This window comes from Ceratotherium simum, chromosome 16, assembly GCF_057802395.1.
Source record: "Ceratotherium simum simum isolate JZ-2026a chromosome 16, ASM5780239v1, whole genome shotgun sequence".
Lineage (NCBI taxonomy): Eukaryota > Metazoa > Chordata > Mammalia > Perissodactyla > Rhinocerotidae > Ceratotherium > Ceratotherium simum.
The window spans coordinates 14,283,822-14,311,040 of NC_141915.1; the positions used below are offsets into that span (position 1 = coordinate 14,283,822).

The 27,219-nt window shown below is 52.3% G+C and overlaps 1 protein-coding gene across 2 annotated transcripts; it reads left to right on the top strand.

Moving 5' to 3' along the window:
- Positions 1-27,219, top strand: TRPV3 (transient receptor potential cation channel subfamily V member 3). Of its 2 annotated transcripts, none has more exons than XM_004433275.3 (17): positions 1-131; positions 6,564-6,668; positions 6,818-6,904; positions 7,662-7,816; positions 8,534-8,710; positions 11,440-11,580; positions 13,400-13,680; positions 15,447-15,623; positions 16,635-16,793; positions 17,517-17,618; positions 18,709-18,782; positions 20,894-21,059; positions 22,557-22,623; positions 23,896-24,170; positions 25,312-25,424; positions 26,566-26,645; positions 27,122-27,219. In XM_004433275.3, the coding sequence occupies exons 1-17, from the start codon at positions 13-15 to the stop codon at positions 27,217-27,219; spliced, it is 2,376 nt and encodes a 791-aa protein (XP_004433332.2). In that variant the 5' UTR covers positions 1-12. The 2 variants fall into 2 exon arrangements, with proteins under 2 accessions (XP_004433332.2, XP_087296311.1); XM_087440185.1 differs by having other exon boundaries at positions 13-131; positions 27,125-27,219.

The window sequence follows — 27,219 nt, forward strand, 5'->3', positions numbered from 1 at the left end:
TGTGTTCCAGCCATGAACGCCCACCCCAAGGAGATGGTGCCCTTCATGGGCAGACGAGCCACCATCCCGGGTGCGAATCCTGCCGTCCTGCAGGAGAAGAGGCCGGTGGAGCTCACCCCCACCAAGAAGAGGTAGGACTGGCGGGTCTGGGCCTGGGTGCTGCGCTGTGAGGGCACAGGAGGGGCCTGGTGCCCACCCACAGAGGGCCCTTTCCTGGGGTGGACCTGAGACTCCCAGTCTCATCTGGGGTGCCCTGGTGCCCGACTACGTGTAACTGGGGGCGGGGCAGAGCAACACTGCAAACTCGGGGGGCTGAGCTGGGGAGGTCAGTACAACTGGAATAATCAGGGAGGCCTCCCTGGAGGGGTCAGGGGGCACTGAGGCAGAAACATTCAGGAGGCTCCTGGGGGAGGCGAGGGATTGCTGGAGCCGTGCTTGAGACGAGGAGCAAAAGGCAGTGGAAATTCCAGGTGGCCTGGAGCCCCTACTGAGTACGTTTTTCACGCGCACCAAAGCACTCACATCTGCGTGTACCCAGTCAGGTGGTTCAGGCTCTCTAACCCCCCTGGGGAACGGGGACACCAGCAATGGCACCAGCTCACGGGATGAGGGTTAACTGGGATCGTGCCAACAAAGTGCTCAGCACAGGGCCTGGAGCGGTCAGTGCCCAGCACATGTCGGCGCTGGTAGTGGTTTTGTTACCTTGGTCTTCGTTTTCATCACTGTCATTGTCATCGTCACTCCACAGGGCCCCTGGGAACTGGGCAGGGCTGGGATAGTTATGACCACTTCCCAGTTGGGGACACGGAGGAAGGGGGAGTGGGGAAAGTACTTCTCCAGGATCACACTTGGCCCCTGAGCTGCCCCCGCTGCAGTCCCTCCACCCCCTCCACCAATTTGGGGCCCCTCCTCCACCCCAGCTGTGCTCCCGTTGGGCCCGGGTGGGCCCCAGGTCTAGGCTGGCCCCTTTGCCCTGCCTCCTCTACCCCCATCCCAGCCACTCTCTTGGGCCAGAGGTGAGCTTGGTGCTTTCCTTCTGTCAGTTTGAGTAATAATTGCTGAGATCTTCTGTGCGCCAGGCCTGGGAGACCGGGATACAGAGAGAAAGAAAGTCTGTCCCTGCTCAGTCTGGTTGGTGAGAAGGGCACCAAGGAGAATGTGAGAAGTGACCTAGAGAGAGGGTGGAACTACGTGGGGCAGGGCCTAGGAGGGGCAGGTCATTCTGATCCTGTGGGCAGTCTCAGGGCACTTCCTGGAGGAGGTGGTATTAGAGTGGATTATGGCAGGTGGAGAGGAAGTGAAAGGGCATCCCAGGCAAAAATTTGGGGCAGGGACCAGTGAGGAGTCCCGTGGGGTTGAAGTGCTGGGTGGGTGGGGGAGTCTTTGTGGAGATGAGTCCCATTGGGGCTGGGTCTTGGAGGTCAGTTAAGGAGATTGGACAAACCTGAGGGCAGTGGGGAGCCATAGAGGGATTTTGTTGTGAAAGAGAGGGCATGGTGAGGTTTGCATTTTGGAAAGGATACTCTGGGTGATCTGTGTGGATGATGGATTGGAGGGGAGGCTGTTGGGAAGCCCAGGTGACAGGGTGTGAAGTCTGAGCCTGGGTGGTCAGGGGTGGAGAAGAGGGGATGGATCAGAGGGATATAGGATCATGTGGTCCACAGGATCAACTACGAGAGAGGAGGAGGAAGAGGACTAAGAGACATCCCCTTCTTCTGGTGGGGGGACCTGGAGGGATGATGGGGCCGTCTCTGACATGGACACTTCGTAAGGGAACAAGCAAGGTCAGGAGGAATGAGCCAAGTTCGGGTGTGAAATGTTGGCTGAGAGATGTCCGAGGGACACCCAGGTGGAAACTCCATCCTGGTGCAGGAGAGCAACTGGATGGATGTGGAGATCAGACGGGTGTTGGTGGAATCGTAGGGGCAGTCTGCGTCCGGGGGGCTTGTCCGGGTGACAGCAGAGATATCCTTGAGCAGAGCCACCAAACACCACCCTCTTGCCTCTTTTCCGATTTCCATTTCTCTCTCCTTTCCCAGGGGAGGTTTGGACTTCAGGAAGGAATGAGGACAGGGTTTCAGGAAAATCCCAGGTTCTTCTCAAAGTTAAACTGCCTTTTCTGAGTACATCCCTTTTCATAGACTTAGCTCCAGGCTCAGCTCTGCATACAGCCTTGGCTCAGCCAAGAGCCGGGGAGCGAGGTGTGACCTTTGTCTCATGAAGCGGTGGCTCCTTCCCTTTCCCAAGGGCTCTTTGAGGGCCCTCACATGCTTACTTCTCCTCAGACCACAAAGGTTTGGGCATCTCCCTCAGAACTGAGTGTGGGACTCAGGCCTTGAAAGAAAAAGAAGAGAAAAAATTATATGTAACTAAAGACGGCAATTCTGACCACTAAGGAAATAGGTAGTAATGGTGGAATTGAAGGCACTAAGAAGTCTAGACTGGGGAGAGATTTTTGGACCTGGAACTTTTCCAGAACCATCATGCCACTTCCCGAGAATAGCTGACACCGTGACCTCCTTACTGGGCCCTGGACAAGGCGATGTGCAGGGACAGAGGCGCAGGCCGATGAAGGCTCTGGAGGAGCTGGCTGTGTGGAGCTCAGAACCTGGGCATTTCTTGGGTCAAAGCAGGTGAGACAGGCTCCTCTCCAGCCCTGGGGCTGCTTGGGGATAGTTCTTTGCCTTCAGAGGGACAGAAATGCAGGAGAAATGGTGCCTAGTTGTCTACGCACCTGACTTAACAACATCCAGGTGCCCTTTGGTCTGGGTCAGAGGTAGGAATAAACAAACAGCATCTGCTGCAGGTCAGGACCCAGGATGTCACGTGGCCAAGACCTTGCCATCTGCTCATGATGGCGGGTGAGATGTGGCATGTGCGGTGGCAAGTGGTGCAGGCGTGGGACAGGCCCTCAGGGTCTAGCAGCTCCATGCCCCAGGAGTTAGGTCTTTGCCCACAGCTGGGTCCTTTCCGGACTGGCTCTCACCACTCTCCTTTCCAGCCACTGAAGGCTTCCTTCCTCAGACACAGCCCTTATTTTCCTACCAGGGAAAGTTTTCTCACGCTACTCCCTCTGCTCCCAGGGCTTTTCCCAAACCACAGGTCCATTTCAAGACCCAGACCAAATCCCACCCTGACAGAGCATGGAGCCTTCCTGGATCCCTGTCCTTGACTGGAAGAACCTTCTCTTCCCCTGAGCTCCCATAGCCCAGTTCCTCTCTGAAGAGGTTCTTGGGACGATGTCTTAGCTCTGGTTGAGATCTCTGAGGACAGGGTCTCTGGAAAGGTCATCTCTTCTCTCCCTGCCCCCTGAGTTTCCTATGCAGAGCATATTAGTAGTTTTTGAACAAGTGGGTGAGTCAGTGAAGGAGCAGGCAAGACAACCAGAGAAGGAGGGGGTGAGTTGATGACTAAGCAGCTGGTGGCTCAGCACAGTCACTTAGCATGAGTGAGGATGCTCCACCGTGAGATGAGGAAATACTTCTGCCCTCAGGGCCTTGGTCTCCAGGCCTGGAGTAGATAGATGCTCTCATGATCTGGTTTTCTGGACCATCCTTGAGGCCCCTGTGGGCTCTGGGAGGAGGCCTGAAAAGGAGGGGAGGAGGAGTGGCAAAGGACCCCTCTTCAACTTCTTACTCAAGACTGAGAAGGAGAGGTGAGGGCTTTGGGCAACTGAGAGCCCAGTGGGAGTCTCTTGAGGGGTGCAACCTCCCAACAACATTTACAGTTTAAGGTTGTGTTGGTCTGTTTGCTTATTGGTCCAGCTCAATGGTCTCCATCTATCCACCTATCTACCCACCCAATTACTCATTCCTTAGCTAGTCATCCATTCTTCCTTCTTTCCTTCCTTCTTTCCATCCATCCTTCTACGCATCCATCCATGAATGCATCCATCCACCCAACCATCCATCCATGCATTCATCCATCCTTCTATGCATGCATGCATTCATGTATCCATCCATCCATCATCTATCCATCTATTCATCCATCCTCTCACCTGTCCATCTATTCATCCATCCACTCATCTGTCCATCTATCCAACCAGCCAGTCTTTTTTCCACTCATTTACCTTTCACTCATCACCTTTTCATCCTTCCACTCATCTGTTCAGTTAGGTCTTCTGAGTGTCATGACCAGTGTTGGGTTCTGGAGAATCAAGGACAATTCAATCGTAGTTCCTGCCATTGAGGAACTTACAACGAAAGGACAGTGTGTTGTCTAGAGCAAGAAAAGCAATGTCCTCACTGTGCTATAGCCTGGTCTGACCTTGGGGCCTGTTCTGACCAACCCACTGGAACAGTAGTTCTGAGAGGTGAAGGATTTTTGTCCACTTGTTCACCACCGTATCCCCATCTTCTAGAACAGTGTTTGGCACATTGTAGGTACTCAATAAATTATTTGTTGAGTAAATGCACTACTGAGGAGCCTAGATAGGTAGGGTGGGGTGGAGGACCGGGTGGGTGGGTGGGGCGGGGCGGGGCCAACTGGCCTGGGGAAACAGCTGAGGGTGTGGTAGTTGGGCTCTGCCTCCAGAAAGTTCCGCAAATCTCAACCAGGATGTGTTGGGGCTGAGTTGCTTTGGGGTGGCAGTTCTGGGGCACTGCAGGGGTGCAGGGAAATGGTGATCAGACTGGAAGACCTCTAATACCTACTTCAGCTAGACAGTCCGTAAGGGGACCATCCCGGAGCTGCCCTGGCTCCAGAGTCTAGGCCTTAGGGAATCATCTGGCCCAACCATTCTCCATCGAGGTTAGGACACTTGGCCCAGAGACGGCAAGTGACCACCTGGGGTCACACAGGAGGCAGAGGCAGAGGCAGAGCCAGACTAGAACCCAGGCCTCAGGCTCCTAGCTAGGGGTTTGCTCCTCCCTTTGTCTTCTCTTTTGGAAGAAGGATTTGATTTTAGGTCAGGTCAGAAGGTTCCTCTTGATGGGCAGGAGACAGGAAGGTGAGGGCCAATGTGTCAGCCAGCGCTGCCCCCCACATATTTATACCCCATTTCTGGGTTAGTTCTGAGCCTTCTGGGCTTGTCTGTGCCTGGAGGTAAGGCCCGGGTCTCCCTCCTGCCTGCCCTACCCTGGGAAGTGGCTGTGTTGAGAGGCCTCCCTCTGTGCCGGATTCCTGGAGCTGGTTTGGCTGGAAGCAGATCCAGAAGCCGAAGGGAGAGCAGAGGGGTGTGGATAGTGGTGTGGGCTGTAAGCCTGGACATCTGGAGTCAGATTCTCTGACCACCTTGGCTTCCACCCTGGGGGTGACCACAGATGAGCTGCTTCTGCATGCTGGGCCTCTGTTCCCTCATCTGTAGAATGGGGACTCAACCCCTTCCCTGCTGCCCTCCCCTCCAAACTTGATATGGCTGGACTGTACTTTGGGAGCTGTTATGGGGAGGGGGGGGGCTGTTGATCCTAGGCCTGGGAAGGAGGAAGGCAGCAAGGGCACTTAGGAGAGAGACCTGCTGATCAGGAGGCCACTGTCCTGGGCCAGGTCAGAGAGTCAGGTCACAGAGCTGGCAGTGGTGCTGCAGCAGCTTTGAGGTGGGGGGGTTGCTGTAACTGAGATCACCCTCGGCCTGATCCTCACCATCTTGGTTGTCACGAGAAGGACTGTCTCCGAGTGTATGATTGTGGGTTCTGACAGCATGCGTGTCTGCATCTGTGGGTGTGTCTGTGTCTGGCTGGGGCATCGCATTTTGGGTGTGTATCTTGCCTCTCCCAGGGCAGTGAGTCTCTCTCCTCCTGGGGCTTAGCCAGGTCACAGGCCCTGGGCCCCCGTCTCTCTCCTCCCAGCGCCAGGGAAAAGCGGACCCTTCACTCGCCACTCCACTGCTCCTCGCCTCCATTGTTCAGAGTGGTTTCCTGGGTTCTCCTGCTTGACGAGGGATTCTCAGCCCTGTTCCTGATCCCTCAGGTCCTCCCTAATCTAGATCAGCCGTTCTCAGCCTATTGTCTGTGCTGACAAAGTGGGGGGGTGGGGACTGCACCCGGGCAGCCAGCGTAACTCCAGGCCTTTCCCTCTCCTTCAAGAGCCAGGAGTGGCCCTTGCAGAGCTCAGAGTCCAGGGAGCTCCCTGGCAGGGCTCTTGCTTCAGACCTGAGGCCTGAGGGGCAGTTGGGGGATGATGGGGGAATCTAGCTCCCACTGCCAAGTCCCCCATCTCTGGAGAGTCCTTTGCACCTAGAGGCAGCTGCAGACAGGAAAATCCCCCTCAGATGCTAGGCCACCCCAGTAGAGACCCCTGTTCATCTACTCAGTATTTTCTAGTGACAGGAGTCACCCAGACCCAGCTGTGAATCCAGGTCTGCCACCTATCTGCTGTGTGGCCTCGGGTAAGTTGCTTGACCTGGGAGCCTCCACATGCCCACCTGTGAAATGTGGGTGATGACGATGGTAGCCCCAAAGGCTGCTGTGAGGGTTAGTGAGGCCACTTGGGCACTGGGGCCAGTGTGGAGCTGGCCGAGAGCAAGTGCTGCACGTGGGTGGGCACCCTCAGCAGCAGGCTTGAGGGACACGCAGGTGGAAAGGCCCTGTCCCAGCTCTAACGGTCTTGCTTGGGTGTCCCTCCAGTGCACACTTCTTCCTGGAGATAGAAGGGTTCGAGCCCAACCCCATTGTCACCAAGACCTCTCCCCCATTCTTCTCTAAGCCCATGGACTCCAACATCCGACAGTGGTGAGTACCAGCCCCCTGCCCTACCCAGCCCTCAACTCCAGCTAGCAGGCAGTGACTTACCCTGGGCCACACGGCCAGGCCTGGCTGGGGCATGCTACCATGATCCATATTTAAACTTGTCCCTCTCTCTTCTCTCCCCCACCCTCCAGCGTCTCTGGCAACTGTGATGACATGGACTCCCCGCAATCTCCTCAGGGCTATGTGACAGAGACCCCATCCAATCCCAACAGTCCCAGGTGAGCCTGGTTCTTCCCCTCCTCCGAGTGGCCACCAGGCTGGTGCCAGGCGACAGGCACTAGGACCCTGCAGGAAAGAGAAAGAAGCTGCTATTCCTAGGGGGCTGGGACAAATGTCTGGGCCCATGATTGTGATGTATAGGAAATTTTGGGGGGGAGGGGAATATTACATTTTATAAACTATAAAAGTAATACCCATTCATTATAAAACATTCAAACAACAATATGCAGCAGAAGGAGAACTTAAGACAATACCATATACACAAATTAAAAGCACATGCATACAAATGATCAAACATCAACGTGCATTTTGCAAGAACACACACAAACAGAAGGATATCCATCAACACATTACCATGGCTCCCTATTTGGAGTGTGGGGGTAGGGAGGGTTAGATGAAAAGAATTCAAACAAAACAAAATATAAAAATAAAATTTCCCTTCCCCTAATCCCAGTCTTCTGAGGCAGTCACTATTAACGGGTGGGTGTATAGCCTTCCTGATCATTAGTATGCGTATCCAAATATATATTTTGATAAAATGTGATTGCATTTGGATTCAAAGGGAAGCCTGCATGGGGCAACATGGATCCCAGGGGCCTGGAGCACTCATGGAGGGGATTTCAGGCATTGTGACAGGCGCGGGAGATGTTGGGGGCTGGTGCAGCGCCCTATAGGCACAGGGGCCCTGGTGGGGGAAGGGGAGGGGTCAGGGTGGTGTTGCATGTATGGTGAGTCAGAAACCTCTTCTGGTTTCAGTGCAAACCTGGCCAAGGAAGAGCAGAGGCGAAAAAAGAGGCGGCTGAAGAAGTGCATCTTCACAGCCGTGTCGGAGGGCTGCGTGGACGAGCTGCTGGAGCTGCTGGCCGAGCTGCAGGAGCTTTGCAAGCGGCGCCGTGGCATGGACATGCCTGGTCAGTGCTTGGTCCTGGCAGAGGGTGTGGGGCTGGGGGCCCTACTTGGTTCCTGCTGTCTACCTCTCCTGACCAGAGCCTTGAATGCTGGGCTAGGCACTTTGAACCTGACTCTGAGGGCAATGGGGAGCCATGGAGGGCTTAGACAGGTGAGAGTCATGGCAGAGTTGGGACCCCAGCATCAGGGCTCGGGAGGCGGACAGCTCTTTAGGGAGTGGCATCGGTAGGACTCAAGGATGTGGGGAGTGAGTCCAGGGTGGTGCCTTTTGGACTTGGGTGACTTGGGTGATGGAGACTGAGTTGTCTTAGGGACCAGGAGTAGCAGGTTAGGGGGAGGCAATGAGCTCTATTTGCACCTGGAGGGGGTGGGCTAGAGATTCAGGTATCAGCACTGAGGGGAATAGTGGGAAGCCATGTAGTGTGTGAGACTGCCCCCCACAAGGGAAAGGGTGCAGAAGGCAAAGAGCAAAAGGCCTCTACTAAGGCTAGCGTGGGCAGAGAAACAGAAGCCAGCAAAGGAGCCAGAGGAGGAGGAGCTGGAGAGGGAGAAGGAGAGCAGGGGAGCTCGGGGGTCAGGGATGCCACCAGAGGGCATGGAGCAGGGTGTTGGGGTCTGAGGTTGCAGCGCCCACACCCCGGCCTCCCCTTCTCTGGGCTGGGAGGGTCAAGGGCAGCCGGGGTCCCACCTGTGGCTCCATCCCATGACCCTGCCTGCAGACTTCCTCATGCACAACCTGACGGCCTCGGACACGGGGAAGACCTGCCTGATGAAGGCCCTGTTAAACATCAACCCCAACACCAAGGAGATCGTGCAGGTCCTGCTGGCCTTCGCCGAGGAGAATGACATCCTGGACAGGTTCATCAACGCCGCGTACACAGAGCAGGCCTACGAAGGTATCCTGCCCAGGGGTGGGGCTGTGCAGACAGGGATCCCGAGGGTGGGCGGGGGCCGTGCCACGAGGAGGCACTGCTGTCCCTGAAAGCCCAAAGCACTCAGCGTGGTGCCCAGCAGATAGGCAGATCGCAGGCACTCCTCTTTTCTTTCGTTCTGCAAATAATTTTGAGCACTGACCACATGCCAGGCATTGTTTCTGGCACCAGGTGCGGTGGTGGACCAGATGGCCTGTGAGCACTCCCTCTCTCTGTATGGTGGAAGGACCCACTGAGTCCTGCCTTTCCAGAAACCAAGCCCCCGTTCTTCCCCTTGATGGTATCTGCTGATGCCCTCCCTTCAGAGTTTTCAGGAACTCCCTGACACCTGGGGCTGAGGGGCTCCAGGACCACCAGAGGAGCATCTTTCCTCACTTTGGGCAGATTACCCTGCCTTTCTGAGCCTCAGTTTCTTCATCTGGTAGAGGCTAATATTTCCTCCCTATGCTGCAAAAAGAATCCAATGACAACTTTATTAATATAAGTATTTTATCAGAGGCCTTCAGAGATTATTTTTTTCTTTTAACAATTAAAAATTTTTTATTATAAAAAAATTTTAAGCAAATACATTTGAGATAGTAGCATGACGAACCTCTATATATCCATCAGCTAGACTCAATATTACAATTTATTTTTAATTACATAAATAACACATGATTAGAGTTTCATTGTAAAACATTCAAATATTTTAATTAAGTTAAAAAAAAAAAAACCTTCACCTGTTTCCCACTCTCCTCTCCAGAGATGATTATTATGGTGTGTGTCCTGTAAGGACTTTCCTAGACTTTTGACATATGTGTATATGTGCACATAGAAGCAGATAGTTTTATTTCGTATTCATTTATCTACTTATTTAACATAAAATAGCATTGTACTGTTTGTACTGTTCTACAACTTGCTTTGTTTTGGATTATCGGTGTATCTTGGACACCTTCTCAGGTCAGAATATGAAAGTCTGCCTCCTTTCCACCTGCTTAGTCTGAGTCCGGCTGGAGGGCAGCTAATCTCACTGTTCCCCTCTTGGCAGACATCCGGGGGGTTTCCAATTTTTTGCTGTGACAATGTTGCTGTGCACGTTCTTGTCTGTGACCCTGTGCACAGTGCACACATTTTAGGAAAACACTTTGAATTGGATTTTCTGAGTTCAAGGACGTGCACATTTAAAATTATAACAGTTACTGCCAAATTTGCCTCCAAAAGGTACTAATTTACTCTCCCCCGACAAAAGGGTCCAAAAGTATTCATTCCCCCACCCTTCACTAATCCTGGAAACTATCTTTTTTTTTTTGTTTTTTGCCCATCTGGTGGGTGAAAAGTGTTAAATAATTAGGTTCTAATTTTCATTTTCCCGATTACCAAGGATTCCACACATCTTTCACTTTCTTCATGGCTACGTGTATTTTCTTCTCTGTGAGGTACTTGTTAAAAATCATTTCTCAATTTTCTTTTAGGTTGTTTGTTTTTCTACTGATTTGTAGGGGCTCTTCATATATCATGGACTTTTAAAAATGCATTGTTTCTTTGAGACATCGCAAATATTCCCCCCAGCCTATCACTTACTTGTCCTTTAACTTTCTTTAAGACATCTTTTGAAATACAGAAATCTTTAATTTTTACGCAAGCAAACATATCAATTTTTTCTTTATGGTTTCTGCATTTTGGATCTTGCGTGAGAAGGTTTTCCCTACCAAAAGGTTGGTTATAAATGAATTTTCCAATTTTTTAAAATGCTTAGTTCTTTAATTGACCAGGACTTTATTTTTATGTATGGCATGGTGACAAGTCTTTGGAAAATGCTGTTTCTGGTGGGATATTCTGAGACTCTCCCAGCCTTCTGGTTCTTTCCATCTGGAGGTTCTACTGGCTCCACCAACAGGGTTAATATCCCTCCTCCCCCTCCCTCTGCTTCTGCCCTGTTCCACTCCTCAGTCACTGGGGCACCATCCACCCAGCAACCTGGCCAGACACCTGGATGTCACCTGAGACACCCCCTTCTCCCCCAAGCCTCACAGACCATCCTGGGGACTCTTTCTCCTAAGGTCTTTGGGCCTCATCATCTGTTTCTCCACTGGAGCGACAGTTTCTCACAAGTCTGGGCTCATTCTACTGCATCCTCCAATTTTGTAGCCAGAGTTATGTGAAAACACACAGGCACAAAACCGAAACTCTGGGTATGTCACCTCCCTGTTCAACGCCTTCTGTAATAAAGTTCTAACCTCTCAACTGGCTTATGAGGCCTCGAGGCGGGCCCATCCAGCCTTGTTAAACTTACCTGGTGGCAGCTTAGAGGCCACTTCTGGGAATTCCCCCTGGTCCCCTCAGCCTGTGTTCAGAGCCCCTGCTCTGGGTACCACAGCTCTTGCACCTCCCTGTATTGTAGCCCTTAATTCTCAGTGAGACTGTGCGCTTCTTGAGGGAAAGAATCAAAACTGCATCCAGGGGCACTGCATCCCCAGCACCCGGCGCCAGAGCACAGAGCAGGCGCTGCATAACCTTCCTTGCGTCCATGCAAGCATGAATGAAGCAAAGAAGGAAGTTGAGACTCTTGGTAGCTGGGCGACACAGACAAGACAGGCAGCTATTATTTCGCCATGGTTCCGTGGAGGATATGGAGGCCAGAGACGGGAAAGGGCCGGTGAGGTCACGTCACCCGGGGTCCCAGCTGAGCGCCCCGCCCCCCACCCTGTCCTCAGGGCAGACGGCGCTGAACATCGCCATCGAGCGGCGGCAGGGAGACATCACTGCGGTGCTGATTGCGGCCGGCGCCGACGTCAACGCCCACGCCAAGGGGGTCTTCTTCAACCCCAAGTACCAGCACGAAGGCTTCTACTTCGGTGGGTGCCGCCCCGCCCGGCAGGGGCTGGGGGCGGGGTCCGGGAGGAGGGAGGGGCCGCCCCGCCCTGCGCCGCCCAGAGGGCCTGTCCCCAGAGGCACCGGCGGGTGGACAGGGGCCTGGAGCCCTCCTGCGAATCTGTGTCCGCTCAGACGTGTCCGAGGCCGGCCGGGGAGGACAGAGCCGGAACGAGGGAGGCGGGTGGGGCGGATCCTTAGCAACAGGACCCCCAGGGCGGACCAGAGAGGGAGGGCCTGGGGAGGGGGGAGGATGGGGCAGCCTGCATTCTGGGAGTGTCACCTGGTAGTCTGAGAGGGCACACAGGCGTCCACCTGAGCAGGAACAGAGACCTGGCAGGGAGAGCAAGGAGAGACCGCTAGTTTACAGGCGAGGAGACAGGTTCTGAGGAGGGGAAGGACTTGCTTAGTGTAGTAAGGAGCTGAGGTAGGTATCCTGGCCTCTGTCCCTTGTGTCCGGTGCCTCTCAGGGTTGCAAACGGGGCAAAAGTGAGATGACAAAAATTCTTGTCATATTAAGGAGTCAAAAAGCAATTAGGGTTAGGGCACTCTGGGTGAAAAAATTTTTTTAAAATGTGTAATTTAGGTACAGTGAATTCACCCATTTCAATGTACAGTTCTGTTCATTTCCACAAATGCACACAGTCGTGTAACCACCACCGTGATCAGGGAACAGACAATTCCATCACACCAAAAGCTTTCCAGGTACAATTTTGTAGTCAAGCCCTCTTCCCACCCCGGCCCCTGGCTGACCACCACTGATCTGTTTTCTCTTCTGGGTGGTTTTTTAATCAGCAGGACTAGATGGGTCTGGGCCAACTTGAGGCCAGGGTCTTGTCCAGTCCATTGCCCAACACTGGACCTGGTTGGAGCTCGTGTTGGGAGAGGGGGCAGGAGGGAGATTGGGAGGGATGCAGCAGGAGACCTGCTGTCCAGTCTTGGCTCCGTCCTAGGCTTGCTGTGTGACCGTGTGTGAGTCATCTGCCTTCTCTTTTCTTAACAAACATTTATTGAGCACTTACTATATACATCAGGCACTGTTCTAGGTGTTCGAAATATATTGTCGAACAAAACGAAGATCCCTACCCTCGTGGAACTTACATTCTAGATGGGAGAGACCATTAATGATAAATGTAATAAATAGGAATGCTGTGTAATATGTTAGAAAATGATAAGTCCTAATGAAAAAATAAAGAGTAAAACAGAGGAAGGAGAATCAGGAGTTCTGGGGCACCGAGGAGGTGGATTTCAATTTTAAATAGAGCAGTTAGGGTGGGTCATTGAAAAGGTGATGTTTGAGCAAAGACTTGAAGGTGAGGGAGTGAACGATGCAGATATCAAAGGGACAGCACTATAGGCAGAGGGAACAGCCTGTGCGAAGGCCCTGAGATAGGAAAATGCCTGGTATGTTCAAGGAAAAGGAGGAAGGCCAATGTGGCTGGAGGGGAATGATTGAGGGAGAGAAAAGATCATGTCAGAAGATGTAGGGCCTTGTGGGCTGTTGTTGGAACTTGAGCTTTTATCCTGGATGAGGTGAGCCTCACGTATTAACAGGATGAGTCTGGCTGCTGTGCTGAGGATACTGTTGGAGGGCCAGAATGGTAGCAGGGAGACCATTTAGGAGGTTACTGCAATGACTGAGCCTCAGTCTCCCCTCCTGTACAAGGAGGAGATGGGGAGAGGGACAGGAAACCTCAGGGGTCAATCCTACTGAGATGGTCAGGATACGGGCTTCAGTCCTGGGGCTTGGGGAACACCACTTCCGGTCCATAAGAGAACCAGCCCAGTGCTCCCCCTGCTCAGGTGAGACACCCCTGGCCCTGGCAGCCTGCACCAACCAGCCCGAGATTGTGCAGCTGCTGATGGAGAACGAGCAGACGGACATCACCTCGCAGGACTCACAGGGAAACAACATCCTACATGCGCTGGTGACGGTGGCCGAGGACTTCAAGACGCAGAATGACTTCGTTAAGCGCATGTACGACATGATCCTGCTGAGGAGTGGCAACTGGGAGCTGGAGACCACGCGCAACAAGGACGGCCTCACCCCGATGCAGCTGGCCGCCAAGTTGGGCAAGGCTGAGGTGGGGCCCCACGGGCAGGAGGGAGGGTGGGGAGGCACACTGCCGCTGTGCCAGCCCTGGGGGCCCCACAGATCACACCTAGGCCTTAGGTCTGGAAGTGCAGTTGTGGCCTGAGGTGGGTTTGTTCCTAATGACCACGCAGAGCCAGTGAGATGCAGGGCCTTGATGAAGACTCAGGCGGGTGTGGTCTCACATCTCTGTCGGTGGCTAGAGCCATGCCTTGGTCTGAGACCAAGGTCAGGACTCAGGTTGGGGCTAGGGTCACGGCTCAGTGAAGCCTGCTGCTCAGCGTCCATATCTTTGAGCCTTGGGTGGGGCCTGCGGCTCCTGGGAGGCTACAGGAGGATGCTGGGTGGGTGGGGGGCAGTTGAGCAATCATGGCTGTGCCAGCCTCAGGGCAGCTGACCCGGAGGCATGTGCCCCGAGGGCCTTGGGTCCTGTCCCAGTGCTCAGGGCTGGGGCCCACAAGGGACCCTTTCATTCTCTCGTGGGAGGAGGAGGAGATGGGGAATGACTTTGACAGAGGAGGAATTGTGTGCGTGCCTTCCTGGTCTCCTGCCCACCCCTAGGGACACAGCTTGCTGGGGCCTTTGAGGAGGGTCAGATGGTGGTTGTAGGTGGAGCGTCCTCCAAGGGCCTCTTCCCTGCATGCCACTATGGCACATGCTCTCCCTAGGGAGAGCCCAGGGATGGAGCTTCCTGCATGGAGCATGGCACCATGACCCACTGGTTCTCTAGAGAATAATATGTCCCCTGTGGCCAGTCTTGGGGAAATGCCCACACTCTTCCTGGCCCCTTCTCTCCTTCAGTCAGTGTTCTTTGGAAAACCTTTCTGAACACTGCCCAAGTTGGCCACTATGCTGGGAGAGGAGGGTGCAGTGATGCTTAAGACACAGACCCTGTTCTTGGGGATCTTCTAGGCTGGGGCTGAGGATGGGGAGACCCGCCATATCCTTGGGAGCTCTCTGCCTGGGCTGTGGAGACAAGGCTGTCATGTGAGATGAGATGGAGCCACACCGGGTCGCGGGAGATCAGGGCTCTGACACCGTCCTCCTGAGCCTTGGGTTGGTGCCCCAGGAAGCCATGGCCCCCGTCCTAGGGTACCCCAGCGCTCAGCTTTCAGGAAGTGGTGAGCTGGAAAGCAGTGGCTCTCTATCTTGCCTGCACTTTCCAACTGCCCAGGAAGCTTCGCTAAATGCAGATGCCTGGGTCCCACCTCTGAGATTTGGATTGGAGTAGTTGGTGGTGTGGGATGTTTAAATGTTCCCCTGTGACCCCAGCATGCAGCAGAGTTTGAGGGTCACTGACCTAGAGGGTGGGTCATGGGCCTCTCTCCATCACCCCCTCTCTGGCCAGAGGGTGAGCCTCAACTGGCAGGGTCTTGACTGAGGGTGGGATAGGGAAGCAGAAAAACTTCTAGCTTCTTCTCAAATCCAGGCCAAACAGAAATTATTTCTCAAAATTGTCAGTTCCCGGATTCTTCACTGAATGGAGTCCCTGCTGGTGTAAGGATTTATAAGCTGATCCTGCAGCTTTCCGCAGCGTGCAAAGGGCCTTCACACTTTTTGTCTCTGGTATTCACAATCCCCGGTGAGATGGACAGAACAGCGAGCTTCGTGCCCATGCCACAGATAAAGCCGGGCCCGGCGGTCACAGGGTCAGGCTCAGAGGCAGGACTCCATCCGTCCTTGGTGGGAGCATCTTTCCGGCCCTGTTGGCCCCAAGCTCTGTTCTGTGGCTGATGGTTGTTCCTCTTCCTGTCCCAGATCCTGAAGTACATCCTCAGTCGTGAGATCAGGGAGAAGCCGCTCCGGAGCTTGTCCAGGAAGTTCACCGACTGGGCATACGGGCCCGTGTCATCCTCGCTGTATGATCTCACCAACGTGGACACCACGACAGAAAACTCAGTGCTGGAAATCACTGTCTACAACACCAACATCGATGTGAGTCTCCCGGGCTGGCTGGGGAAAGGCAGGGGGTGGGGGGCTGGGACTCAGGCCAGGGGCTCAGGAGGCACTGGGAAGACACCATGCCGCTAGCTGGACATGTCTGCAGTCCCCCATTCCTTTGCCTTCGTGGGCCATCAGCACAGAAAGGGCGGGGCCTAGGGCAGGTGCTGGGTTCACCTGTTCCCGGCTGACCTCGGGTTGTAAACCCTCGTGGCCCCAGAATCCTGGGCGGGGTGGGGGTGGGAGTGGGGGTGGGGATGCTTGGTGTTGATCCTCTCCATCTTGTTTCTCCCCCACTGCCCCTATTCTCCCTGGTTCTATATGACCCAGGCTTAGAATTCCCTCTTCCCCCAAACCTGGCTCCAAATAAGCATCAGGAAGTACATACCTGGAGCAATCAGGGAGGCCTTCCCAGAGGAGGCAAGATGGGGAGGTCAGTGAAGCTGGAGGGGAAGAGAGCATCAGCAGGGAGAGGTTTTGGCTCTTAGGCGGAAGTGAGGCAGCAGGCTGGATCTTCATCCTTCACGTTTTACCGAGAGTCATACTTCCCAGAGCCTGCCTCATCCGGGGTCTCCCTGGACCCTCACAGCAGCCTGGTTGGTAGGGCAGTTTGAGTGTTATCAGTTATATAGATGAGGAGACTGAGGCCCAGAGAGGGTCAGGTGTTTTCCTGAGGTCACACAGTGAAGGAGGGCCAAGTTGGGGCCAGGACCCCAGTCACAGCCCTCCCCACTTCTAGCCCTCCTCCCCACTGAACATCAGGTCCTCCTGGTGGAAGCCCAGACTCCTGTGGCGTTTGGCTGCTGCCTGGGCACACTGGGAAGGAGCCTCAGGAGCCAGAAATTACCCAACCAACATTTCCAGCCAACCAGTCCCTTGGGCATAATGACTGGCCCTTCTGCCAAGGGCAGTGCTGACTCAGAGCTCCCTTTGAAATGAGAGCCCCTTGAAAACGGTCCCTCCCTGCCCCCATCTCCGTGGTGACTGGTGGTCTTCTCCCCCTAGAACCGGCACGAGATGCTGACCCTGGAGCCCCTGCACACACTGCTGCATATGAAGTGGAAGAAGTTTGCCAAGTACATGTTCTTCCTGTCCTTCTGCTTTTACTTCTTCTACAACATCACCCTGACTCTCGTCTCTTACTATCGCCCCCGGGAGGAGGAGGTACGTGGGCCCCGGGGTGGGGGGGCTGAGGTGGTCACAGCTGCAGGAGCTTGGAGCAGTCCCATATGTAGATGGGGAAACTGAGGCCCAGAGAGAGGCCAAGAGGTTTGTGTGGGGTTCCCAATTGTCACCCTTCACAGTTTCTGGGGAACTGAATACGTCTCCAGTGCTTACCTGAGCTGCGGCCCAGGTGCGCAGCCCCAGGCTGACCTGTGCTGGGGGGAGAGCTGGGAGGATTAGGAGACCCAGGCCCTGCCAGGCTCTGCCTACAACTAGAGCCGATTGGCTGTTTCTGCTGTGAGGGCCACCAGCAATGGGAGGAGGGGGAGGTCACTTGGACAAGCTTTCCCACCACTCTGGGCCTCCGTTTCCCATCCATTATGTGGGGCATAGAGTTTCAGCTTTATTTAACAGGCCGTGAGGCCCTGTGAGTGTCTGGATGTGGATGGGTTCTGGAACGGACAAATGCCATGAGGTGTGAGGGGTTGTTAGTGTGGATTGGGTCGTGTTCCTCACTGTAGAGTTCTGGGTTCCCACCATGGGTGGGGAGGGCAGGGGCAGGGGGCTGCCGTTCCTTCCCTGTGCAAAGGAGGGCTTCCTGCTGGCCTCTGGCCCAGCTTGAGTGTTAGGCGTGTGTCTGTGCATGGTTCCTCCAGGCCTGGCACTACCCTGCCCTCCTCACCCCCATCCTGCACCCACCCACTTCTCTCCCTTCCTCCCCAGGCGCTCCCACACCCCTTGGCCCTGACGCACAAAATGGGATGGCTGCAGCTCTTAGGAAGGATGTTCGTGCTCATCTGGGCCATGTGCATTTCTGTGAAAGAGGTGAGGGGGCCACCAAGCCCTTCCCGACTGCCCAGCGAGGCAGGCAGGGTGACAGCAGGCCTGGCTTCGGTCCTACCCTGCTCTGCCATTACTGCAGGGGTGCTTTGTGGAGGCATTTTCTTTCTAAGCTGTAGATTTCTTAGTTACGAAATGGGAATAAATCAATAAACAGGCCTATCCTATTTACTTCATCTGTCTACCCCTCCATCCATCTGTCCATGTATCTGCCATTTATCTACCCTCCCAGCCACTCAGTGACCCATCTTCCTCTCCCCTCCATCCACCTATCCAATCACCTGCCCTCTCTCATCATCCCAGCCACTCATTCATCCGTTTGAATACCCACTCATCCCTACCTACTGTCCTTCCATCCTTTATCCAACCATCTTTCCATCTGTTTATCAATCGATTGATTGCTCCATTGATCAATTGATCTATCCATCCAACCAATGAATCAACCGGTATATTCTGAACACCTTCTATATGTGGGGCCCTGGGAGAGGTCACGGGGATGGAGGGAGTTTCAGGTCACAGTCTGGTAGGGGATTTCATGGACACAAACGTCTAGGCTTTAAGATGGATTGTGAAAAGGGCTCTATGTTGGGTTTAGACCAGTGCTCAGAGGAAGAGAGATGACTTTCATCTGGGGACTATGGGAAGCAGGGAAGGCTTGAAGGCAGAGATGGCATTTGCTCTGGTAGGGGAGGACTGGGCGTGAGGGCACTGGGGAGAAGGTCAGGACAGGGAAGGCATGAGAACAGCATGAACGGAGGCTCTGAGGCTGGAAAGCTCGGGCAGATTTGGGGAATGGCGGGCAGCTGTATGGTTGTGCTGCTTTGCAGGTTCTGGGGTGAGGATGAGGGTGAGAATGAGAGATGTAGGGAGATTTGGGGGAGCATCTACTTTCACCCTGGGGTTGCCTCTGTCCCCTAGGCACAGGTCCACTTCTGTATCCCTTACCTGGGCTCTGACTGGGCCTTCACACACTCCCCCCTCACTGAGTCTAAGCCCTGGGTAAACAGCCCCTTCCTCAGATCCTCCAGGGAGAGGCATGAGGAAGGTGCAGCTTTTCTTTCTTTTCTGGCCTCAGGGCATCGCGATCTTCCTGCTGAGACCCTCAGACCTGCAGTCCATCCTCTCAGATGCCTGGTTTCACTTTGTCTTGTAAGTAGATCTGTCCCTTTGGTCACCACCTCACAGGCAGGGCTGAAGTCCTGTATGGTGGCTGCTGTGTCACTCTTACCTGTACCAGTCATTCTGCCATAGTCATATGGCCAGGACCTCCTCTCTCCCTTCTAGTAAGAGAGGCACATAGATGTCCACGGAGGGGTCCAGAAAACCCTAGGACAGTGCCCACCATCTGGTTGCAGTGATGGCTGACTCTGGCCTGCCACAGAGCCCCAGGCGGCAGGCAGCACGGAGAGGGCATGAAGACGCTGAGCAGTGCTGTGTACTGTTTTATAAGAGTTCCAGGCCAGTTCCTCCTAGTTGCATGGAGTCTAGAAGTTGCCATCTTGGACCCTGGCAGATCAGGGCTGGAAGGTGCATGAGAAATCTTTGAGTCTCATCTGTAGGCATGAAAACTGAGGTCCAGAGCAGGGAGTGAGTCACTCACGGTCACGTGGAAGCCAGCCCAGCCCCCCAGTCATCACCCCAGGCCTGTGCAGAGTCGGCTACCACAGGCCCTAGCTGGAAAGCCCCGCTCAGCAGCCTCTCGGAGTGAGGTCATGTGCAGCCGACATCAGAGGCCTACGTGACCCATCTCTGGGTGAACAGAGGCTGATTCAGCGTTGCTGCTGTGTGGATGGAACAGAATCTACAGCATGGGATGAAGAATGGGGGGCTCCATAGCTCTGTAGACCCCGCCAAAGTCCCTCTTCTGGGTTTTTGGGAGACTGGGTCGGTAGGACCTTGAATCTTGGCCTGACGTTTCCAAATACCTAGGTGTTTTACTTAGCATGTACCCGCCTTCCAGAGGCATGAACCGAGTTTTTCATCCCTGTGGGCGGGTGGGGCGCCCAGATACCACTGCGAACGGATAGGCTGGGTGCAGCGCTGCCCCATGAGGCAAGCAACGTGTGAGTCTGTCACTTTTGAGAAAGTATGATGATGCCAGAGAGAAATCCGTTTATACAGCCCGTGGCGTTAGTGCAGACCAAAGGCACCAATGCCTCATCCTGCTCTTTTGCTTCGTAGCTGTTTTGTTAGCGTAGAGGAAGGTGTAGACATCCTTCCTCACTTCAATCCCAATTGCATCGATCACCCAAATGTTTGCTTTTCACTGCACGAGAAGAACAAGGTTGCCTGTGTCCTAACTTTTACTAGTCAGAGATTTGGTAATTGTGGAGACTGCCTGATGTCATAAGCGGGAGAGGGTTTTTATCCAGATGTCTGGGTGACTGACGGCATGCACATTCTTTAGGAGCTGATTTTGATCTTGTGTTTTTGGTATATATTGTACTTAAAAAATTTTAAATTGTGGTAAAATACACATAACATAAAAGTTACCATCTTAACCATTTTTAAGTGTACAGATCAGTGCTGTGAAGTACATTCACATTGCTCTGCAACCAATCTCCACAACTCTTTTCATCTTGCAAACCTGAAACTCTGTATCCATCAAACATCAAGTCATTATTCCCTCCTCCCCCAGCCCCCCCCATCTTCTTTCTGTCTCTATGAATTTGACTACTCTAGGGACCTCGTATAAGTGGAGTTATACAGTATTTGTCTTTTTGTGACTGGCTTATTTCATTTAGCATATACTGTACTTTTATAAAAGATAAAAATAATAGGTTTGGGGGGAGTTTTGTTATAATTGGCTTGTAAGTATAGATGTTGACAGCTTTTGTCATTTTGGTTAAAAATGCAATCATTCACTGTATCCTCAGTTTACCCCAGTGGTTCCCCAATCTATGAGGGAATCAGAAATCATGTGGGTGATTTAAAAAATATATGGCCTCCTGGGCTACACCGTAGGCCCTCTGAGCCAGAATCTCCTGGGGCCCTGGGGATCTGTATTTTTAAAAAGTCCCTGACAGCTGCAAGCAGCCCACTGTTGGCCCCCACTCACATCTGGCAATGCAGTCTACAAGGCTGGATTTTAGATATAGTCGAGCGGGTCTGGAGCAGCCTCATCCATCTCTTCATCCCATCTCTTCATCATCAGCTACTGGGGTGACTGTTCAGGTTTAAGGGAGGCTGGGGGATTTGAACATCTGCCCTGATGCTGAGGAGAAGTAAGTAAGGCCCTCTCTCCTGTGTCTCCTGAACAGTTTTGTCCAAGCTGTGCTTGTGATACTGTCTGTCTTCTTGTACTTGTTTGCCTACAAAGAGTACCTCGCCTGCCTTGTGCTGGCCATGGCCCTGGGCTGGGCGAACATGCTCTACTACACGCGGGGATTCCAGTCCATGGGCATATACAGTGTCATGATCCAGAAGGTGCGTTGAGGGCTGCCGAGGGTCAGAGACATGCAGGTTCGGGGTCGGGGGAGCCCTCAGAGAACACCCATTGTTCAAATGGGGAAACTGAAGTCTGGAGAGCAAAAGGGGCTTTCCCAAGGGACAGACCACTGCTCATTCTCCCAAACACTGCTGTCTCCCTTTGCCTTTGGTCAGGCTTTAAGGGTCCAGATCTCAAAATGCCTGGGCTTGTTGGGCACTGGGAGGGGTTCCTTTGTGAAGGAATGTTCTCACCCCTAGACAGGGGTGTGCTGGTAGATAGTTAACAACCGGCTCTCTGGGAAAAACACACACACACACACACACACACACACACACACACACATAATGTTTATTATAAATTTTACCATATGAGTAGCATGCAATTTACAAATAATAATATATAATACTGTTTATTGTAAATTCAACATAGCTAGTTGAGTCTGGCAGAATGATTTGTTGATTTTTGTTGGGCTCATATATCTGTTGCCAGCCTAAGGTTGTAATTGACAAACAAGTGTTGTTCCAACATAAATGTTGCTGGATTTTTTTTTTTACTTTAAGGAGTGAGTTGAAACTGAAACAGTGAAGACTTATGTTGGAACTTCACTTGTTTGTCAGTGATGTGAGCCACTTATCTGCTGAATTGGGTAATAGTTTGCAAATACTGGAATACTGTTTTGTTAATACTATTGTGCTATTCACAACGTAACAGCTACACATAAGGCATATTTTTAAGTTTTATCTGCCCTAACATTTTCTCCATTGCTGTCTTAAGTCTAGATCTAGACAATCAACAAAACAGTGAGTCGATCTCCGGTCTGTAGCATTTAACAATTTCCAAGGTATAAATATTCCCACCATGGCTGATTTCCAGCTACTGACATGATGTCGTTGAACAGACAATTGGGAAGAGATGCACAGTAACACACCATTATATTCTATTTCCACCACATGGCGATGATAGATATAAATAACCTTAAGAGCATAGATAATTGTAAAATAAGTAAAAAGTGACGTTTGGAATAATTACTATCTTTGTTTTCAATATAATTTATATAATTATAAGTTTATATGATTTAATTTTCAATAATGGTTGTGTTTAACAACCAGCTCACGAAATTCCTGAGAACGTAGCAGTCAGCTTTTATGAGCTGGTGTGAGCTGGCTCCAGCACACCACTGCCCCAGGAGGTGGGAGCATTCCCGATGTGAGACTCTGGAGAAAGGTGCTCACGTACAGGGCGAATTAGCAGGGACGGAGACAGACCGTGTTCCAGGAGGGAGGATGGAAGAGAGTGGGCATTTTGGGGGAGATGGGACCCAGAGCTGAGCTGTAGAGCAGCAGGAGGATTTGGCTAGAGGAAGAGGAGAATGGCCGAGTGAAGAAGGTATGATTAGGGTGGGGCCTGGGAGAGGGTGGGAAGCAGCAAGGAGATCAGGGTATAGTGGATATGTGCTCAAACCTTACCCTTGAATCATGTTTCTTTCTTTGTAGGTCATTTTGCATGATGTTCTGAAGTTCTTGTTTGTATATATCGTTTTCTTACTTGGATTTGGAGTAGGTAATTGATTTATAAATAATAGTAACTCCCACATTTGTAAAGCAGTTTATACAGACATCAAAATGACAAAGCACATGGCAGCCTCCGCAACAGTTGTATGGGCCACCAGTGGAGCACCTGCTGTGCTTGGCATTTTGCAAGCCTTATCTTTTTCTTCTCTTGATATCCCCATCAAGGGGAATCATCGTCTCTGATCATAAGGTAACTGAGGCTTAGAGACTCCAGGATTCGACCCGCCCTGTCACTCTTATCTATCCACGCTGTGGGATATGCCTCCCACTTTCACATCCATCATCTTATGTGGCCCTCACAACCTGAGATAGGCGGGGCAGGTGTTTTGGCCCCATTTTACAGATGGGGAAACTAAAATTTGCAGAAATTTGATTGATGGTCTTTGAAAACTAGAAGTAAAGTAATGCATTGAGGTAACCCCCTTTGGCTCCATACATCATGTTACTCACACAGTTTGCTTCAGATATAGCTGTGAGAGCCTCTGGTCTGCTGGGGACCAGGGATGGATCCCCCTCTTAAAACCTCTCCATTTACAACAGAGGGAACAGCACAGCCTGATGTTATTTCTAACCTCTGCATAGAGAGATATGGGTTTATTTTCCCGTGCCAGTTGTGTTTTGTTTTTCAGTGATCATTGGCATTTGGAGTTAGGTAGCTGTTCCCATCTGTCTGGTACCTTTGCTGGGTCACAGTTTGGTTATTTATTTGCTCCTTCACTTGCTTGTTTGTTCGTCCATCTATTTGCTCATTGATTTGACCATTCATTCATTCATCCATTCATCCATTCAGCAATGAGCCACTACTGTGGTATGTTGGAAAGAAGAGAAGAGCCCCAGGCGTTGGCCAGGGGATCTCGCTCCAGAGCATTAGGGGGAGACTCAGGACCTCCCAGTCTTGGGGGATACGACCCAGGTTACAGGCAGTCAGGAGCTCAAAGCTTGGCTGGGGAGCCAGGGACACACAGATTATAGTTAATAATGCTGAAAGGCTGCGAGTGATCCAGGGCCGAATGGTGGGGTAGAGAGGCTAGAGAAGAGAATGGGCTTTGTTAGGAAGGAAGGGCTTTCTGCAGGAGGTCAAGGCAGAGAACCCGCCTGATGAGGCTTCTGGGGGAACTGAGGCTGGAGATGGAATTTAAACAGCCAGAGGGAAGGAGGCAGCAGCCTGCAGTGTGTGTGTGCGTGGGTACGGGTGTATGTGCTTGTGGGGTAATTAGCCAGGCAGAGGGGCTGAAGAGAACACCCTGTTGTGTCCTCCCAGCCCTGGCCTCGCTGATCGAGAAATGCCCCAAGGACAAGAAGGACTGCAGCTCCTATGGCAGCTTCAGCGACGCGGTGCTGGAGCTCTTCAAGCTCACCATAGGCCTGGGCGACCTGAACATCCAGCAGAACTCCAAGTACCCCATCCTCTTTCTGTTCTTGCTCATCACCTACGTCATCCTCACCTTCGTCCTCCTCCTCAATATGCTCATCGCCCTAATGGGAGAGACAGTGGAGAACATCTCCAAGGAGAGTGAGCGCATCTGGCGCCTACAGGTGAGCCTGGCAGGGACCCTGGTTCAGGGACCCCCACGGGGACTCAGTCAGCACACGGTATAGCACAGCACATGGTGTATATCTGCACTGCTGGATCTGGGGTGGGGCCTGGGAATCTGTATAGCTCTCTGTGTTTGGCCAGGTTTGAGGAAGCCTTATTCTTGGTTCTTTGAGTATAGGGTCTAGGCAGTGTGGCTGGACAACAGCATGTGTGAGAGGAACTCAGGCTTACGGGTGTGCTCTGCTCAGAGTCAACAGTGTGATATGTGGATGTTGAAGTGTGACCTTAGGTTGCATTACGAGGAGTATAGGGTACAGGACAACGGAGGTGACAATTCTGCCCTCCTCCATCCTGGCCAAGCATCCTCACTTGCTGTGGGCCTTACACACTGAAGACACTAACCCGCAGGGTGGTCCAGAGGTGGTGACCAGGCTTGGGAGAGGACTGGAAACTGCTTCACAAGAAATGGTGTTGAAACCAGGGTTGAAGAAAGTGAGAGTTCCTTCAGATATCTGCAGAGCTACTTGTGAAAGAGGGAGCAGCTTCCACCTGTGGCCCCAGAAGGCAGAACTGAGGTATATGGGGCAACAAGAGGGAGAAAGCTTTGATTCGACACAAAGAAGTTTCTAATTATTAGGGTCTTCTTAGTTGTGTTGTTGATAATATTCAGGAGAGATTGGACAAATTGTTGCCCAGAGAACTGCCCAGGGGATTCCAGGCCTGGGATGGGGGTGGGACTACCTGATGTCTGGGCCTCCCTCCACCGAGGGATCCCAGGAACCAACATTTTCAGTTAGGAAGCTCCTGGACTTCCAGAAACATTGTCTATGTCATGTCAAAGCAATTTGAACACCTTTCCCAAACTTACTGGTTTTTTGTTTTTGAATTTTAGTTTCAAATTTTGAATTTGAATTTGAATTCAAATTTTGAATTTTAGATTAGCCAAGCCCTCAGGATCTATACATTAAGCATCTAGTGGGGGTGGAGTGGATTGTTTGGTGGTGTGTGTGCAGGTACTTGTGTGTGTGTGCGCGCTTGTGTGTGTGTGTGTGTGTACATGCAGGTACGTGCACACTCTTACCGAGCTGTGCTCCTGGGGTGGCTCCTCAGTGACGTGCTTAGGCTCGTTTGTGTCCTCAGAGAGCCAGGACGATCTTGGAGTTTGAGAAAATGTTGCCAGAATGGCTGAGAAGCAGATTCCGGATGGGAGAGCTGTGCAAAGTCGCAGAGGAAGATTTCCGACTGTGTTTGCGGTAACAAAGGGGAAAGGCCCTTCGGTGGTCGTCCTTGGGTGGGTAAAGAGGGACCAGTCGGTGAGTGTTAGAGAAACAGTGCTGCCGCTTGCTTGCCAAACCACGGCTATGGTCTGTTCTGGCCCCTCAGAAGATGGAATTTGCTCTTACAGGGCCGCTGGCCCTGGGACGAGGCTCCCCGAGGTTCAGAAGGGAGAGGAAAGGAGACTCTGTCGGCAGTGTTCCCCTCTCTGGCTTTCTGGAGGTGCCCCCGGGGCCTCTCCCTGCCCAGTGTCTAGTTTAGAAGAGATTTGCCAGCCTGGCACTCTTTGTCCTTCTGTCCACCCTCTGTGCGTTCACATGACGCCAGGGGACCTGAGGCACATTTTGTCCTTGGCAAATGGAAGTCAGACAGCTACTTTTGACAGACATCAAGCTTTTTGATTTTTAAAAAGTACTGGCACATGCTATGCCATCTTTGCTGATAAGTCCACCTCTTCCTAGCCCCGTCTGATTGTCTGACCCTACAACTACCTTCTTTGTGTATAACCTTACCCTAACCCACTTCTCTGACTAAGATTCCCACCCCCTGGAAACCCCTCCGACTAAAATTGTTACCCTAACAAATACCTCTAATTTCGACGCCCTCACGCTAGAGGTGTTCTCTGAATGTGAACTTCAGCCAGACCGTTGTCTCCAGTTGCAATCCAGCACCTTAGATGCTGCTCACTCTTCTGGGATTTGAACCCTAACCACATTCTCTTCGTGTGGCCTTGACCCTAGCTAAATTCTAGGAATTTAATCCTCACACTCCGGCATCTTCCCAGCGCGGGCCCTCTTCTCCTTCCTTCCCTCATGCCCCGTGGGCTCCCTTTCAGCAGTCAGGCACAGCCACTGCTGTCTGAAGATGTCCCCTTTACATCTCTCTGAGCTTCTGAGTCCCACATGCTGGGAGGAGACTGATCCCTTGAGGCCTGTGAAAATGGGGACTTAGGCAGGTTTCAGACCCTAACAATGCTGACATGACATCTGGGACAGGAGTGCTCCTGATCCCTGGGACGGACAGAAGGGGAGCTCTTGGGGCACCCCAAACTCGGTGCTACTTATTTGCATTTAATAAGGTGCCGTTGCGAAGTAGTGAGAATGATTATCACACTCGCAGAATCAACGAGGTGAAGTGGACCGAGTGGAAAACACACGTCTCCTTTCTCAATGAGGATCCGGGGCCTGGGCGACGGACAGGTACCGTGCAGTCAGGGAGTGTGGCGACGACTCCTGTCTGACCATGTGACCTTGGGCAAACTGAGTGGGAGGGCCCTGATTTTCCCCATCTGTGAAATGGAAGGGTTGAATTAAATTGATTCTCAGGTTCCTTCCAGCTCTGACATTTTATTATTTTTTTATATTTTTATTTTTTTGGTGAGGAAGATTGTCCCTGAGCTAACATCTATGCCAGTCTTCCTCTACTTTATATGGGACGCTGCCACAGCATGGCTTGACGAGCAGTGTGTACGTCCGTGCCTGGAATCCGAACCCGCTAACCCTGGGCCGCCGAAGCAGAGCGCACGAACTTAACCGATATGCCATGTGTGCCCAGCTCTGACATTTTAAAGCCCTAGTTGGAATAACTTCTAAAAATCAGGGGGTGCGCAAGAACTTGGAAGCACATTTTGCAGAGTACTATATTTCTAAAATAGTGTTTTGTTTTTTTTTTAAAGGAGATTTCAACAAAATCCAAGATTCTTCCAGGAGCAACAGCAAAACCACCCTCAATGCATTTGACGAAATAGAAGAATTTCCGGAAACTTCGGTGTAG

Excerpts from the sequence above, each read along its gene's own strand:
- TRPV3 (XM_004433275.3), top strand. The coding sequence starts at position 13 with ATGAACGCCCACCCCAAGGAGATGGTGCCCTTCATGGGCAGACGAGCC. Across the intron at positions 6,905-7,661 it reads TCCAATCCCAACAGTCCCAG|TGCAAACCTGGCCAAGGAAG; the intron begins GTGAGCCTGGTT and ends TTCTGGTTTCAG. Across the intron at positions 26,646-27,121 it reads GGGGCCTGGGCGACGGACAG|GAGATTTCAACAAAATCCAA; the intron begins GTACCGTGCAGT and ends TTTTTTTTAAAG.